This window comes from Peromyscus maniculatus, chromosome 3 (genome assembly GCF_049852395.1).
Source record: "Peromyscus maniculatus bairdii isolate BWxNUB_F1_BW_parent chromosome 3, HU_Pman_BW_mat_3.1, whole genome shotgun sequence".
NCBI classification, from domain to species: Eukaryota; Metazoa; Chordata; class Mammalia; order Rodentia; family Cricetidae; genus Peromyscus; species Peromyscus maniculatus.
In genome coordinates, this window is record NC_134854.1 from 167485908 (window position 1) to 167501234 (window position 15327).

General features: G+C 43.6%; 1 protein-coding gene across 37 annotated transcripts in view; it reads left to right on the forward strand.

Annotated features, from left to right (window-relative positions):
- Nucleotides 1-15327, forward strand: part of Ppfibp1 (PPFIB scaffold protein 1) — a 154639-nt gene that overhangs the window by 125445 nt on the left and 13867 nt on the right. For 23 of the 37 annotated variants that reach the window (XM_076568324.1, XM_076568318.1, XM_076568335.1 and 20 more), the window contains 7 exons: nucleotides 2792-2946; nucleotides 7188-7303; nucleotides 8112-8168; nucleotides 9891-9954; nucleotides 10318-10347; nucleotides 13871-14042; nucleotides 14489-14521. In XM_076568324.1, coding sequence (XP_076424439.1) covers nucleotides 2792-2946; nucleotides 7188-7303; nucleotides 8112-8168; nucleotides 9891-9954; nucleotides 10318-10347; nucleotides 13871-14042; nucleotides 14489-14521 — 627 coding nt within the window. The remainder of the gene's footprint in view (nucleotides 1-2791; nucleotides 2947-7187; nucleotides 7304-8111; nucleotides 8169-9890; nucleotides 9955-10317; nucleotides 10348-13870; nucleotides 14043-14488; nucleotides 14522-15327) is intronic. The other 14 variants (XM_076568345.1, XM_076568334.1, XM_076568351.1 and 11 more) reach the window with 3 other exon arrangements.

A 15327-nucleotide genomic window follows, 5' to 3' on the forward strand; every position in this document is an offset into this window, starting at 1 on the left:
TGAAACAAACAGAATGTTAGAGCGCTTGTTTACAATGAACATGTAGGTAGTTGTCACCCTAAAGATGATAAGCACTGGGGCTGGAGAGATGGCTCAGAGGTTAAGAGCACCGACTGCTCTTCCAGGGGTCCTGAGTTCAATTCTTAGCACCCACATGGTGGCTCACAACCATCTGTAATGAGATTTGACACCCTCTTCTGTATACATAATAAATAAATCTTTAAAAAAAAAAAGATGATAAGCACTGAAAACATGTCTCTGGAGAGGTATTTTAGTTAGGGTTTCTTTAGCTGTGCCAGAATACCATGACCAAAAGCAGCTTGGAAAGGAGAGCCCTTTTTTTTTTTTCAGCTTACACTTCTGCATCACAGTCCACTACAAAGAGAAGTCAGAGCAGGAACTCAGACAGGACAGGAACCTGGAGGCAGGAGCTGAAGCAGAGGCCATGGAGGAGTGCTGCTTACTGGCTTGCTCCTCATGACTTGCTCAGCTGCCTACTTATATACCCTCAGGACCACCAGCCCAGGGTGGCATCACTCACAATGGGCTGGGCCCTCCCCAATTAATCGCTAGTCGGAAAATGCTGCACAGGCTTGCCCACAGCCTAATCTGGTGGGGCATTTCCTCAGTTGATATGTTCTCCCAAACTATTCCAGCCAGTGTCAAATTGACAGTAAAACTAGCCAGCGTAAGAGATAGTTGTGAAATACTCAAGAACTTGAAATTTTATTTTTAAAATTAATTAATTTATTAGTGCTTGGAATCTGCCTCATACATGCTAGGTAAGTGTTCTACCACTGAGCTAAACTCTCAGAAATTTTAATTCTGATGAATTCATGAATCAAAGGAAAAAACTGCTTTGGACCAGGACCTTCAAAATAAACAGACAAATAAATAGAAGTGGATATCATCATTTTTTTTTTTCATAAGAACTAATAAAACTGTTCACTTTCTGTGAGGAAAACCAAGGATAACTTGTGAGAGCAGGTTTTCTCCTTCTACCATGAGCATTCTAGGCCCAGAACTCAGGTCCTCTGGCTTAGCAGCAAGTCCCATTTCCCACTGAACCATATACTAGCCCCTCCCTGAGACGGGGTTTCTTTGTGACACTGGAGTTCACGGACTGGCTAGACTGGCTGGTCAGTGAGCTCCAAGGATTGCCTGTTTACCTTCCTACCTCTGAGGCTACAGACCACCAGGCCTGGCTTTTAAAGGTTTATTCTTATTTTATGTGTGTGTGGGGTGGGTGGGTGGGTATATGCCACATGTGTGCCAGTGCCTGAGGAGGCCAGAAGAAGGCATCAGATCCCTGGAGCTGGGGTTACAGGCAGTTGTAAGCTGCCTAGCTTAGGGGCTGGAAACCAAATCCAGTTCTTCTTCATGATTAGTATGTGTTCTTGACCTCCAGGCCACCTCTCCACTCCATGCCTAACTTTTATGTGGGCACTGGGGATCTGAACTTGGGTCCTCATGCTTACATGGCAGCCACTTGACTGGCTGAACCTTTCCAGCCCCATGCAGTAGTTAGAAATCAGGACAAGTTTTCACAAGTCATAAAATTCATGCCCTGCTAGGTGAGAGTTACATAAAAAGTGATTTCTCCCTAAGACATATTTAGTTACTCTTGACAAAACGCTAACAACATTTAAAATCTAGTAAAGTGAGGGTACAATTATAGTAAAACTCAATTTAAAAGCTATGGTTGGGCTGGAGAGATTGCTCAGTGGTTAAGAGCATTTGCAGAGGACTGCATTTTGGCTCTTAGCACCCATTCTGGCAGCCTATAACCACCTGTAACTCCAGTTCCAAGGCATCCAACACCCTCTTCTGGCCTCTGTGGACATATGTATACACAGGGCATACACACAATACTCATAAATAAAAATAAAATAAATCTTAAAAAAGATTATAGTGTAGTTGGCATGCCTGTAATCTAAGCACTTGAGAGGCTGAGTCAAGATGACCTTGAATTTGATGTCAGCCTGAGCTATGAGATAGCAAAACAGTCTCTTTAAAAAGAAGGAGGAGAAGGAGAAGAAGAAAAGAGAAGTTACAGCCTTGTTAAGATCTTTAGATAAGTATACAGTTTGCCATTTGGCATTCAAGATTAGAGTTTTTAATATCACTCTATTTTTAAGAAAATGACTGTCTACCATTGTGTTCTACACTTAATCCTTTACATCTTGACTGATGTTAAAAATTTTTCAAATTTAGTGCTTTGATGGATATGTGGTTTCTTTTTTCTGTTAGGCTCTTCCTACTTTAAAATGGCATAAAAGGATCCTTTTGAAGGATCAGCTTTCATTTTTCTTTTTCTTTTATCCTTTTTCTTTTTGTGTATTTTCCAAAGCACAGCAGTGATGAGAAATAATGTGTTTAAATGGTGACTCTGTTGTTGTCCAGAATTAGATGTTCATGCTAGAATAGATAGGAATGTAGGTGGATAGATGGGTAGGTAAATAGAGTAGATAGGTAAGTAGGTCGGTAGGTACAAACTACATACATACATACATACATACATACATACATACATACGTAAACTTTTTTCAGATAGGGTCTCATGTAGCCCAGGCTGGCCTTGACCTTGTTATGTATCCAAGGATGATCTTGAATTTCCGATTCTTCTGCTCCCACCTCCTGAGTGCCAGGATTAAGGGTATGAATCACTAAAGCAGGCTAAACTAAAGCCTGGAAATTTTAAAACAAGATTTCAGTGGGTTCTTGGAATAAATCAAACCTGAGTCCTTCTGTTAACACCATTGGTGGGTACTTACTGCTTTGTCTTTTCCAGGCCAGGATGGTGAGTATGAGGGCCTGTTCCACTCCAGCTCCATCTCCACCTTGTTGGATGCACAGGGCTTTAGTGACCTGGAGAGAAGTACTTCTTCTACACCAGGAATGGGGTCTCCCGGCAGGGACCTATTCAACACGAGTGCTCCAGAAGAGGTACCTTCCATATTCTGACAGTTCGTTTGTGTTGGAGGGGCTGCGTCTTTCCTGTTGTGTAGTTGCTGGTGCCATGTGATGTGGGTTCTTTTCCCGGTTCCATCATCCGTTGGTCTATTCTGACCGATTTGTGCACTGCCAATCTCGTTCCCCTTTTAAATGTGTGCTTCCCCCTCTTTTTAATAAATACTCTGGGCAAAGTAAAAATTTCTTGTAAAACTCAGTAAAAACAAGACAGGTACCTTGGCATGTACCTGTAGTTTCAGCTATATGAGAGGCTGAGGCAGAGCATCCTTTGGATGGAAATTCGAGAGCAGCCGAGAAGGACCCGAGTCTCAAAAACAAAACTCTGAGCATCTTTGAGATAGATAGCGTAAGGTACAAGATTACAGTCTGTCTTTTTAAAGACCAAGTACAGAGTAAGTCAGGTGAGGAAAGTAGAGTATATAAACAAGTCTAGTTCTGTTGTGACTTGGAGAAAGCAATTAGAGGACAGTAAAGTCTTTAATTCATCTACATTCATCAAGGTGGCAGAACAACTGTTCATTACCTACTACACACCAGCACCAAACTGTGGCTGGGTTGTCTTCTTTCTGAGGAGTCTGCAGAGTGGGCAGAGTCTATCTGCTCAGCTCCAGGAGCAGCAGGAAGGCTTCTCATTGCAGTGTCTTATTGTGGAGGCAGCCTATTGGCTGGGACCTCCACTCTGCCTGGCTGCCTCACAGTCTGGTGAGAGCATCCCGAGAAGACCGGGTGGGTTTGCATCACCTGTAACTCAGAAGTCACGAGCTTTGCTGCAGCCACAGCTCAACCAGATTCATAGTGAACGTAGACTTTACCTTTTAGGTCCAAGTGACATCCCAGTGTCAGCACATGGAATGAGATGTGGTGTAACCACTTTGGAAAACAGTCACCATTTCCCCTCCTGGGTAAACCAGTTTACTCCTTCTCCCATATAAAACGAGGCCTTCCCTTCTCCACATGTCCTTCTCAGGAGTCGTCATCCGTCAGGTTGATGTGTGGGGAGGTCCTTCAGGGAGTTCCTAGAGTGTCCTTCCAAACAACTTACAGAGTTGGGACCTCACAAAACAAGGCATCTGTCACCACACACCCAGCATGCGTGGAGAGTCAGGAGCAGGGTAACTCCTACTTAAAAGGAGGGGGAAATAAAGGCCCACGGCTGTCCCTGGTCCATAACAGTTCCAAACCCAGCTGGACAGGTGGTGCCACTTCTGCATTGGAGGCCAGCTTCTGAGGTCATCATTCTTCTGTCCAAGTCCACTTTCCTTCCCCCTCTAAATATTTTCAAATCAAGATTGTCTCAGCTTTGTAAAGTGCCACTGAGGTCCAAAGCCACTTTTTATTTTCTGCTGTGCTTGACCAGTTGAGCCTGATTTAGTGCATTACTTTAACACTCAGAATCTCCTCGGAGTCCTCCAGTCACAAGCTTGTCTGAGCGTTCCTTACTGCCCGTCAGGGCTGCTGGACATGCTGCTTTTCTGTAGATTCTGATAGCAGGCAGCACCTGTCCCAGGATTGCCCTGAGGTCACGTCACACCCTAGTTTTAGTATAATTGCTGTCTGGAGAGACCAGGAACTGGGAACTTCTCAGGCCACGCTACAGCCTTACTGTGTTCTACCATCTCTTCACCATCTCTCCTCTCTTGCCTTCCTTCCCTCATATCTGTTGTTGATAATCCCATAATGAAAAAATGGTGTTTAGTAAGGAATCTCTTTTTCTAGTCCTTTTTTCCCTCTTTGCAGTTCTGGGCATCAAATCTGAAGTCTTGCGCATGCTTAGCAAGTGCTCTGTGTTGAGCTACACCACTAGTCCTGAGAAAGTAAAAATGGGATTGAATGAAAATTAATTCAAAGAGAAAACAACTAACATTGGACACTTAAATGTTAGAGAGTATTGAAACAGTTCATCAATCAAGATTTCAGTTGTGAAATAAGATACAGGGAGAAGTTCCCTGCTTGTTAAATGTGGTTACATTGAGAGGGAAAAAACCCTTTGTTTTATTTTGAGACAGAGGCTCACTTTGTCGCCCAGGTCAGCATAGAACTAGTGATCCTCCTGCCTCAGCCTTCCAAAAAAAAAAAAAAAAAACAAACCCCTTTGATAGCCAATGAGTGTGCTGTTTTTAGAGAGATTGCTTGCATATGTGGCATAGACCAGATTATTCTAGAGTATCTGCTACATGCGCCTTGTCTTAAAGGTTTGTTTCTATTTATGTCTGAGTGTTTGCTTGAATACCTACCTGTATGCACACTGCTTGCATGCAGTTCCTAAAGTGGTCAGAAGAGGGCACCAGACCCCTGGAACTGGGGTTAACAGGCATTGGGACCCACCATGCTAGGAATTGAACCCAGGTTCCCTGGGAGAGCGAGCTCTTAACTATTGAGCCATCTCCCCAGCCCTCATGAATTACAGTTTAATGATGTTTAGTTTGTCATAAATGATTGCTCCAAACTGAACAAAAATGGTGTGATGAGAAGTGATAGAGTTCAACCCTATTTTTAAAGAAGAGCCAGAGGAAAAATTAAAGTTGGAACTGAAGCCTTAAAGTTTGAAAAGGAAATCAAGGAAACAGGCCAGTGTGATAGTGTATTTTTCTCATAATTAGGAGTCCAGGAAAATAGTTGAACTTCAGGAAACATGGGTAAGTGCTAAAGAGATTACCCAGCATTGATTATAAAGATTCAAACCAAAACCAAACCAGGAAAATAAAATAAAAGAAAAAAGAAAAAAGAACCCTATTTTGCAATAATATGACTTGATGTTTTATGAGCTTTCATGGTCCCATCACTCAGTAACAGGCAGCACTCACAAAGCTGAGTTCATTGCTTCTTCATGAGGCTGAGCTTTGCTGGTGTTTACCCAAGTCCATCCTACCCCATTGGGCTTTCGATCCCGGGAGCTCAGAGGCAGGCGTGGCTCCCTGTTTGTGGAGTGTATGGCTAAGAGGAAGCCGTTGCTGAGTAGTCGGTGTAGATGTGTGTCCACTGTGTGTCTTTACCTGGTGCACTGAGGAGGTAGCAGCCAAGCCAGTGCGGCTGTGCCGATGCACACCCGTCATCTCATAGGAGGCTAAGCTCACGGCCAGCCTAGGCTACACAGAAGAGCCTGATCAAAAAGAGAGTTAGAAAAAGAGGTCCTGGATTTGAGGGGGAGAGAGAGAGAGAGAGGGTGAGAGGGGCAGAGAGAATAAAGGAAGGTACGTGGGGTTGGTAGGAAAGGGATGGGGGAATATTATGATTATATTTTAATTTTAAAATTATTAATAAAAGTTAGAGAGGACAGAAAGTAAGTGTGGCTGGGATTATAGCTCAGTAGCAAAACACTGGGTGTGTGCTAGGCCTGCAGATAGTTAAATGAAGAGACCACTGATTGGCTGACTCAGAGTTCACTGAGTGAGGAGACCACTGATTGGCTGACTCAGAGTTCACTGAGTGAGGAGACCACTGATTGGCTGACTCAGAGTTCACTGAGTGAGGAGACCACTGATTGGCTGACTCAGAGTTCACTGAGTGAGGAGACCACTGATTGGCTGACTCAGAGTTCACTGAGTGAGACCACTGATTGGCTGACTCAGAGTTCACTGAGTTTGTCAGTGTTTTCTCTGTGAACTCTTGATGCCACCCACACTCCATTCTCCAGTTCTCACACATTACTGTGGCCTTCAGTCCTGAGACGCAGAGATGGGTGAGAAAACAGGGTCCACGTTTCATTGTTTCCACAGCATTGCCATTATTACACCAAGCATTTTAACTGGAAACATATTCCAGCTGATTTTAATGCATTTTTCATCAGTTACGATAGTTGGACTTAGCTTGTTCACACATAAAAGAAAAATTAACCAACTTGATGCATGTTATGTGTTAGACTACTAGTAGAAATAAAAATGAAAATAGTGCTTTGTTTACAGTGTGTTTGTGCTGAAGAACGGTCAATACCTTGCGCTGGCATTCCATGGGTTTTTAACGTGATCAGAACTTGGTGCTTTTTGTGGTTTAAGGTACTTTCTTATTCAAGATATTTGCTGTCTTAGAATGAAATTAAGCCCCCTTTCTCCAGTGTTTCCTCCCACTAACACCTCATTTATATAGATGTTTGTATTCTGAAAGGATTTTATAAATATAAGGCTAGAGTTCTAAGCACAGGCATGTAAGATTTGGATAGACTAATTCTGATATGTTTTGATTGATTTTATTTTCTTTTTACTTGTAATTTTTTACAGTTTCACACCAGCATCTTGCAAGCTTCAATCCCTTCCCTATCGCCACCATCTATGGGTGTGGAAACTTCTGAAAAGTCCAAGTTGCCTACTAAGCCTGAGACTTCATTTGAAGAGAAGTATGTTATTTATGGGCTAACATTGTGATATAAATGCTCAGAGCAATAGAGTAGCCCAAAATAAGAGCATAACCCATTTTTACAGACACTGTGTTCATCATCAGTTTTGTAATATTAAAATAAAATGCATGAATCAGGAAGTGATAGAGAGGAGCCTGGGGAAAGGAGGGGCCTTTAAGAAACTTGGGATTTACTTTCTAGGTCATCGGTGACTGTCAGAGGTGGAAGGCAGAATGGTCAGAGTTGGTGCCACGAGGCTCTGTGAAGGGTGGCTGTGGAGTCCACACAACAGGGACGTGGTCATTTCTCAGTTAGCAAATAGATATTTTGCCAGAAAATTCTCAAACTAATTGCCTAAATTTGAATTAGGCCTAAGAAAATGTTTAAAAATTAGAAATAGCTTTCTTTGCACTATTTTTTTTAAACATTTCTGTTCACTTAGAATATGCACAGCAGGCCCACCTATGATGGCTTGACTCGTGATTTTCGTTTTTGACTTTCAGTGTTGCTGTATTTCATTTTTGGTATAGTTTTTGATAGGTACAAGATAGTCAGCACACCTTCTAAAGTTGACTTTGTTAGAGAAAGAGATTTTGCTCAGCCATAGGCTATTGGGTTGCTGTAAGTATGACCAAAGTAGAACAGGCTTAGCTGTGTTTTTGGTAGATTAACAAAAGGTACTTTTGACTTGACAATGATTTGAGCCTCCAATGGGCTCTTTGGGACTTCACCGTTGTAAGCCCAGGAAAGTCTGTGTGGTGTTTGATTCATGACATTAACAAATGCCTTTAAAAAATATTTATTGTAGTGATGGAAAAGCAATCCTTGGTACTGCCGCTGAAGCCTCGCTGTGTGATGGTCTCTCGTAAGTTGTGTGCTGTTGAGTGTGAAGTATGATCAAGGCTTGAAAAAGCAGGAATCTGTTATGCTCACGTAACCATTGCTAACAGTGATCCATCAAGGCTGTTATATTCATACATACAAGACTGCGTGGGTCCTGACAGCTGGGCTGGAGGGCTGGAGTTTACAAAGAGACACTCCTTTCTTGGCATCTCATGCCTGGCATTTGCAGATTTTTAGTCTTCCCTCATCAATTTTCATTTGAAGGTCAGAACTTTTCACTCATTTTGTGCTGATTCGTATTTTTTAGTCCCGTAGAAAAGAATCCCAGAGGAAGTGACAGCTGGCAGAGCTGCTCTGCACTTAGAGTTTAATAAATTGGCCTGATGGGAATGTTTATCCAAGTTAAAGTCTGGATCAGATTAGGAAAGCCCAAAACAACCTGGAAAGCCTATTTTCAGAGCAGAGCTTGGATGAGATGTTTCTATTTTTCTGTTATCTTTCACGTTTTTTTGGCAATCAGTACTGCTGACAACTTACGTAAAAGCAGAAATGCCTTTTAAAAGTTCGGTTGCTTAGTTCTAGTTATTAGAGTAAACACATTCCTTCTTTAGTCTCTTCTCTGCTCTGTCTTCCTTTTTATCTTGTGTTGCTAGGGATCAGGCCTCAGGCCTCTCCCGTGCCAAGCACACTCTGGCACTGAAGTATGCCCCCAGTCCCTCGTTTTTTGAAACTGGCCCCATATTTGTGCGTTTAGATTTTGAGTAATACCATCTCCAGCTGTGTATACTGAACACTAATTATGTAAAAGAAAAAGTCTCTGTGACTTACAGACCCTTCTGCCTTCCTAGGCTAGCAAATGAATTATTATGGGCAATAACAAGGATTCCTCTAATGCAGTGGTTCTCAACCTGTGGGTTGTGACCCCTATGGGGTGTGCGTGGAGTGATTCTTTCACAGGGGTCACCTAAGACTGTCGGGAAAACACAGAGATTTACATTACGATTCATGACAGTAACAAAATTACAGTTATGAGGTAGCAATGAAAATAATTCTATGGTTGGGGGTCACCACAACGTGAAGAACTGTATTAAAGGGTCACAGTGTCAGGAAGGTTGAGAATCACTGCTCTAGTGAATTTTTCTTTTCTTCCTTCTCCCTCCCCTTCTCCTCCTCTCTATTTTTTCCTCTCCTCCCTTCTTTCTCATTTTTGGAGGCAGGCTGTCTTGATAGCCCAGACTGTTGTCACACATTCAGCAATCCTTCGGCCCTAGCCTCTTGAGTACTGGAATTACAGGCTTGTCCCACAAAACCTGGCTTATTATGCTTTCCCAGACTCAGAAAAGTTATTCCTCTTTGAAAGAAAAGTAGACATTCATTCTTCAAGTAGAAGGATTAGGTCTAACCGTGCACAAGCTTCTAAGAAGTTCCTAGTGTGAATGTGTAAGCGCCACTAGTCCGTGGAAAACACTGGCATTGCCAGGGCAGTCTTAAGTGGTTTTCCAGCTTCTGTGACATGTGTGGGACAGTTTGTGTTATTGGCGAGACAGTTAACCACCCTGCTTTTAAAAGAACTAAATGCTGCAATTTACTTAAGCACATAAGTGTTTGCTTGGATCCAGATTTTCTTTTATTACCAAGATTCAACCCCCAGACAGTTTTTAGTTTCCTTCTAAGATGATCTGCTTAGACACAGGCACCAGAGTCAACTTACTGTTAATTCTATTTATCATGTCTCTGTTGTTAGAACTTCAAGTCTGCAAAAATCCAGCAGCCTGGGCAACCTGAAGAAAGAAACATCAGATGGCATGGTAGTTTTGTGTTCTCTTTTCCTCCCTTCCCCCTTTTCCTTGTTACCCTGAGAAGAAAGTACTGAGGGATGGATCTTTATTTACACAGGGGAAAAAATCATTTTAGGAAGAGCTTGTGGTTTCTCTGATGGGAAATTACTACCATAGTACAGTTAATGACAGATATTAAGAATGAATATAGAAGACCGAAAGTACATAAATGAAAGGCTGAGACAAATAAAACATTGTAGGAAATAAATACAACTAAAATTTTGTGGTTTGGAAGTGATCTAAATGGCTTCCTATTTATGGAAGTATATATGACAACTGAATATATGAAGGATTTTACAGTAGCCTTCCTTAAATGTCATTGTTTTTGAACAGGAAAAGGAGTCTATCCAGAAGCCTTCAGAGGTAATTTTTATATCTGAATCAAAGTATAAAAATCTTTTAAATTTTATGACTTGTAAGTTGAGGAAATGTCCCCAATCCAGGATACCAAGGCTGTCAGAGCCTTCAAAGCACTATGCTAGGTGCAGAAAGCCAGCTGGGAAGGTCATGTGCACACTCCTGTGTCTCAGGGAGGTGTGTGCATGAGTGTGTGCAGAGAAGGCTGCAGAGAGGTGGAGTGTGCAGCGTGAGTGTGTGCAGAGGTGGCTGTAGGGGAAAGAGTGGAATAAGGAGACGCTGAGGGGCTTTGGCTGTAGGATGGTGGCAGTGTTTTTGAACTAGATGGGGTGGGTATGATTCAGAGAAGTGCTAAATGCCACTGAGTTATTTACTTTAAAAAGTTAATTTTAGCCAGGAGGTGGTGGTGTAAGCCTTGAATCTCAGCACTAGGCAGAAGGACCTCTGAGTTTGAGTTCCAGGACAGCCAGGGCTACACAGAGAAACCATGTCTCGAAAAACAAACAACAGCAATAACAAAAAAGTTAATTTTGAGGGCTGGAGAGATGGCTCAGTGGTTAAGAGCACTGACTGCTTCTCCAGAGGACCTGAGTTCAGTTCACAGCACCCACATGGCTGTTTACAACCCTCTATAATTGTAGTCCCGTGGATTTCAGTGCCCTCTTCTGGTGTGCAGATGTACATGCAGACAAAACACCCATATACATAACATAAATATATAAATAAATCTTTCTTTTTTTAAGTTAATTTTGAGTTAGGCATGGTGACGCATACTTATATTCCAAGCACTTGGGAGGCAGAGGCAGGTGGATCTCTGTGAGTTTGAGGCCAGCCTGGTCTACAGAGCAAGACTCTGTCTGAAAAAAAGTTAATTTTGAGATCTGAACCCAGCACCCAGCTCACAAACTGCAAGAGACCCAACCCCCTTTTCTATTTTACACACACACACACACACACACACACACACACACACACACACACACACACACCATAAAGTCAACCAAGCCCATGTCCATACTCTGCAGCACACTGGTCACCTCTCCTCCCTGGGGTACCACATCTGATCCACTGCCTGCTTTCTCCTCTTGATTCCCATCCAAGCCAGGGCTCCACACCAGTGGGCTTCCAACTCGGTGGTTGAAAGAGTCCACTCCTGGCATTAGAGGGTGGGACAATCATGTAGAAATACAGAAGGGATGTAATGTATGAGAGGAGAATAAAAGTTAAAAAAAAATACAAAGAGCCAGGCGGTGGTGGCACACATCTTTCATCCCAGCACTCGGGAGGCAGAGCCAGGCGGATCTCTGTGAGTTTGAGTCTAGCCTGGTCTTCAGAGCAAACTCCAGGACAGGCACCAAAACTTCACAGAGAAACCCTGTCTCAGAAAACTAAAAAACAAAACAAAAAAACAGAACCACAAACTTAACAGAACTTCTAAGAAATAGGGGTGGGGCATTGCTTGAGAACGTGATAATGAAGGGGCTTCAAGTGACGTGTGAGGCTGAGGTTATTCTGGGGCTGGAGAGACAGCTCGGTGGTGCAGTGCAGACTCTACACACATGAGGACCCGAGGTCAGATCCCAGTAACTACCCAAGGTGCTGGGCGTGGAAGTACACACCTGTCCTCCCGCTGCCGGGAGATCTCGGGGACAGAGGATCCCTGGGACTGGCCAGCCCGTCTAGTCAGTCAGTGGGCTCCAGGTTCAGTGAGAGACTGTCTCAAAAAATACAGTGAGGAGATATAGAAGACACCCAACCTTGAGCCTCCATATGCACACATGAACACGTGTACCTGACATGCATACATTATTATTTACATACGGACATGCAAAGCCTACATATAGAACAAGTGCAGGCCACTATGCTATGGTCTCAGACTGGTTCCCAGGCTGCCCCTGACTAGGGTGTAGATGTAACCAACTGTCTTATTAAAATAAGAAACACAGAACCAATGTAAAAGAGAAAGCCAAGAGGTCAGAGCTCAGAGCTAAAATCTTACCTCCTGCAGTGCTCCTACCTCCCCGAAAGAGAGCTACTTCCTGTGTGTCTGTCTTTAAATAGTCTTTCTGTTCTGCCTTCTCATTGGTTGTAAACCCAAACACATGACTGCCTTGTCACTGCCTGTAAGTACCGCCCTCCAGGTCTTAAAGGCGTATGTCTCCAATGCTGGCTGTATCCCTGAACACACAGAGATCTACCTAGCTCTGTCTACCGAGTGCTGGGATTAAAGGCGTGCACCACCACCGCCACGCTCTTGTTATGGCTCTAATAGCTCTGACCCCCGGGCAACTTTATTTATTAACATACAATGAAAATCACATTTCAGTACAAATAAAATACCACCATACTAGGGTGTAAGTATTGGGTAGTCATAAAACGAACGTTTCAGTAAAAAAAAAAAAAGAAAAAGTTAATTTTGGGCCATTGAGATGGTTCCAGGGGTGAAGGCATTTGCCGTCAAGCCCGATAGCTTAGCTTAAACCCCCACGGTATTCAGGTAGAAGGTGAGAATAACTCCCACAAGTCATGCACTGACCTCTACACACATGTGTTGTGGCACATGCACCCCCACACATGCACATAGGCACACATACACATAAGTAAATAAATATTTTTTAAAAGTTTACCTCCATCTGTTATTAGAAAACCAACCTGTGATGTTAGAGCCATGCATATGCTGTGGTCATCTTTGTGACCACAGCTGCCTTCCCCAGGCCCTGCAAAAAGCCTTTCGATTACCAGCTGGCCAGTTCCAGTCCTGACTGTCAGCTCCGAGTGCCTGAGTCCTTAGAGATGGAACTGGCCAAAAACAGTCAGTGGACACAACTGTCACTCAGGTCCTTTCCAACCCTTTGTGCAGTAAGTGATGGACTTGTCAGTGTTGAGAGACAAGTGTTAGTTATCTGCAGATGATGACTGTATTGTGCATGTAGACTTTGAGTTAGTGTAGTCAGCCATCTTTTGACCTTTCAGCAGCTCTGTAAAAGAAAAGCAGAAAGCAGGAGTTAGAAAAGAAATGCAACCTCTCTCAGTGATACTAAGCTGAGAAAGTTCTTTATGAGCTTAATGGCTGGTGCAAAGTTGGAATGAGAAGAATGTAAGATAACTGAGTAGGATCTCCTCATTGTGTTTGAAAGCATGTGCACTGGCTGCTTTGTGGACTTGCCCTAGGCTTCTGCTGCTGTAGTGGTGATTTAGGGATGTAAACCCATTTATAGCTCTGCGTCATACTTGCATCCTGGGTATGGATGTCTTCACTGCATGTCTTGAAGGAATGAGGCGGATGGAATTAATTGTTTTTTAAAGCTGTCTTAAATATTTAAAGTGACAAATGTATTGATTGTAGATGGAGTTAGACTGTTCACTGTGTTGCTGTTTATTGCTTAGGCTTCCTTAATGTGTCACTTGGCGTTGGTCTTAGTGTGTTCCTTCAGTGGTCTGTCCAGTGATGTGGCATTGAGTTGAGCCCAGCCTCCTGTCCTAAGGATTATGCATCCTAACACTCAGTTACCTCCTCATCACCCCTCAGGATAAAGCTCCACACGACAGCCGCACCTTTGGGACCCTGCCTCCCAAGGTTCCTGGACATGACGCCTCCATGGATGACAACCCCTTTGGCACTCGAAAAGCCAGGTCCTCCTTTGGCCGAGGCTTTTTTAAAATCAAAAGTAACAAGAGGACAGCAAGTGCACCAAACCTTGGTATGTGTGGCAAGAATACGTCGGTCCTGACCTTCCGGACGGAGGGGAAGGCTTGGTTCCACCCATCCTTTGATCGATTCTCTTTCTCAGAAAGGAAGGTGAATGCCTTGGGGGTGGGGGAATGTTAGCAAAAATGCTTCCATGGATTTAATTTTCAGTGTGAAGTCAGCTCCTACCCCATTCTGTCCAGTGATATAAATAGCGAAATGAAATCATCCTACCGCTGTGGTGGTCTGTGACTTTGTGTGGACAGTCTCCCCTCTGTGGTGGTGGGGTGAATGAGTCCCATGGATGACCCTGTACAGTTTGTATAGTCTTGGTGCATGCATGCATTCCTCCTACGGGCATTGGCCTTGGAGGGAGGAGTCTGATCTGTTTCATTTTGTCATCCCTGTGTTCTCTCCACTGGGCTGCGTGTGTTGTGTGCGTTGTTGGGATACCTGAAGATCGTAAACGAAGTGCCAGTGCACCCACCTTAGGTACCGTACCCCTGCATGCCAGCCTTCACCGGTGCTGCATTCCAAGCCATCTAATAACCACTCTTGGCCTCTGTGATCTCTACCAAGCAAGCTGGCTGCAATCAGAAAATGTAGTCTGTTCCAGAATATTCCTTCATCTTTGGCTAAAACAGACTCCACGGAGACTTTGCTTCTGAGCCTACATGCTCTTTTAACCAGTGCTATTGACACTTTTTAAGTAGCTCTGAGAGGCCCTAGAAATGCCCAGCAGCCCGCAGGGTGCAAGGCTGGAATGAACTGGTGTCATACATCCCAGCTCCCCGCACCCGTGACCGAACCGTCACCCACCAACTCCCCTTCCCCCTTCATGTGTTCATTTTCCCAACCTCCCCCCAAAACATCTGCTGCCAGGCAGGAGCTGACTTACTGCTCTTGGAGGAACATTCTGGAGATTTTATTACTTTGGTGTTGGGGATATTTAGTGATGACAGAGGTGACTACACATAGTATCTGAGGAGTCTCCATCAGAGTGCTTGTAAGAGAAGTTCATTTTGTCTCCCTGTGGGAAATAGTGAGAAGAAAGTCTCCCCCCCCCAAAAAAAAAAATAAATAAAAGAAGTATGATGCTTTTTAAATGAGTTGGGCTAGGAACATTTTCAGGGTACCCATACCACTGTGGCTGTGGAGTGAGAGTGGATAGCGCCCCCTGGGTTTCCCTGAGGCTGTCACCTTGTATACATACCCAGTTGTTGACACACGTGTTCTTGCAGAGTAAGGTCATTCTCTTTGGAGCCTGAAGTGTTTGCAGTGAGCGCTGGCTGTACAGA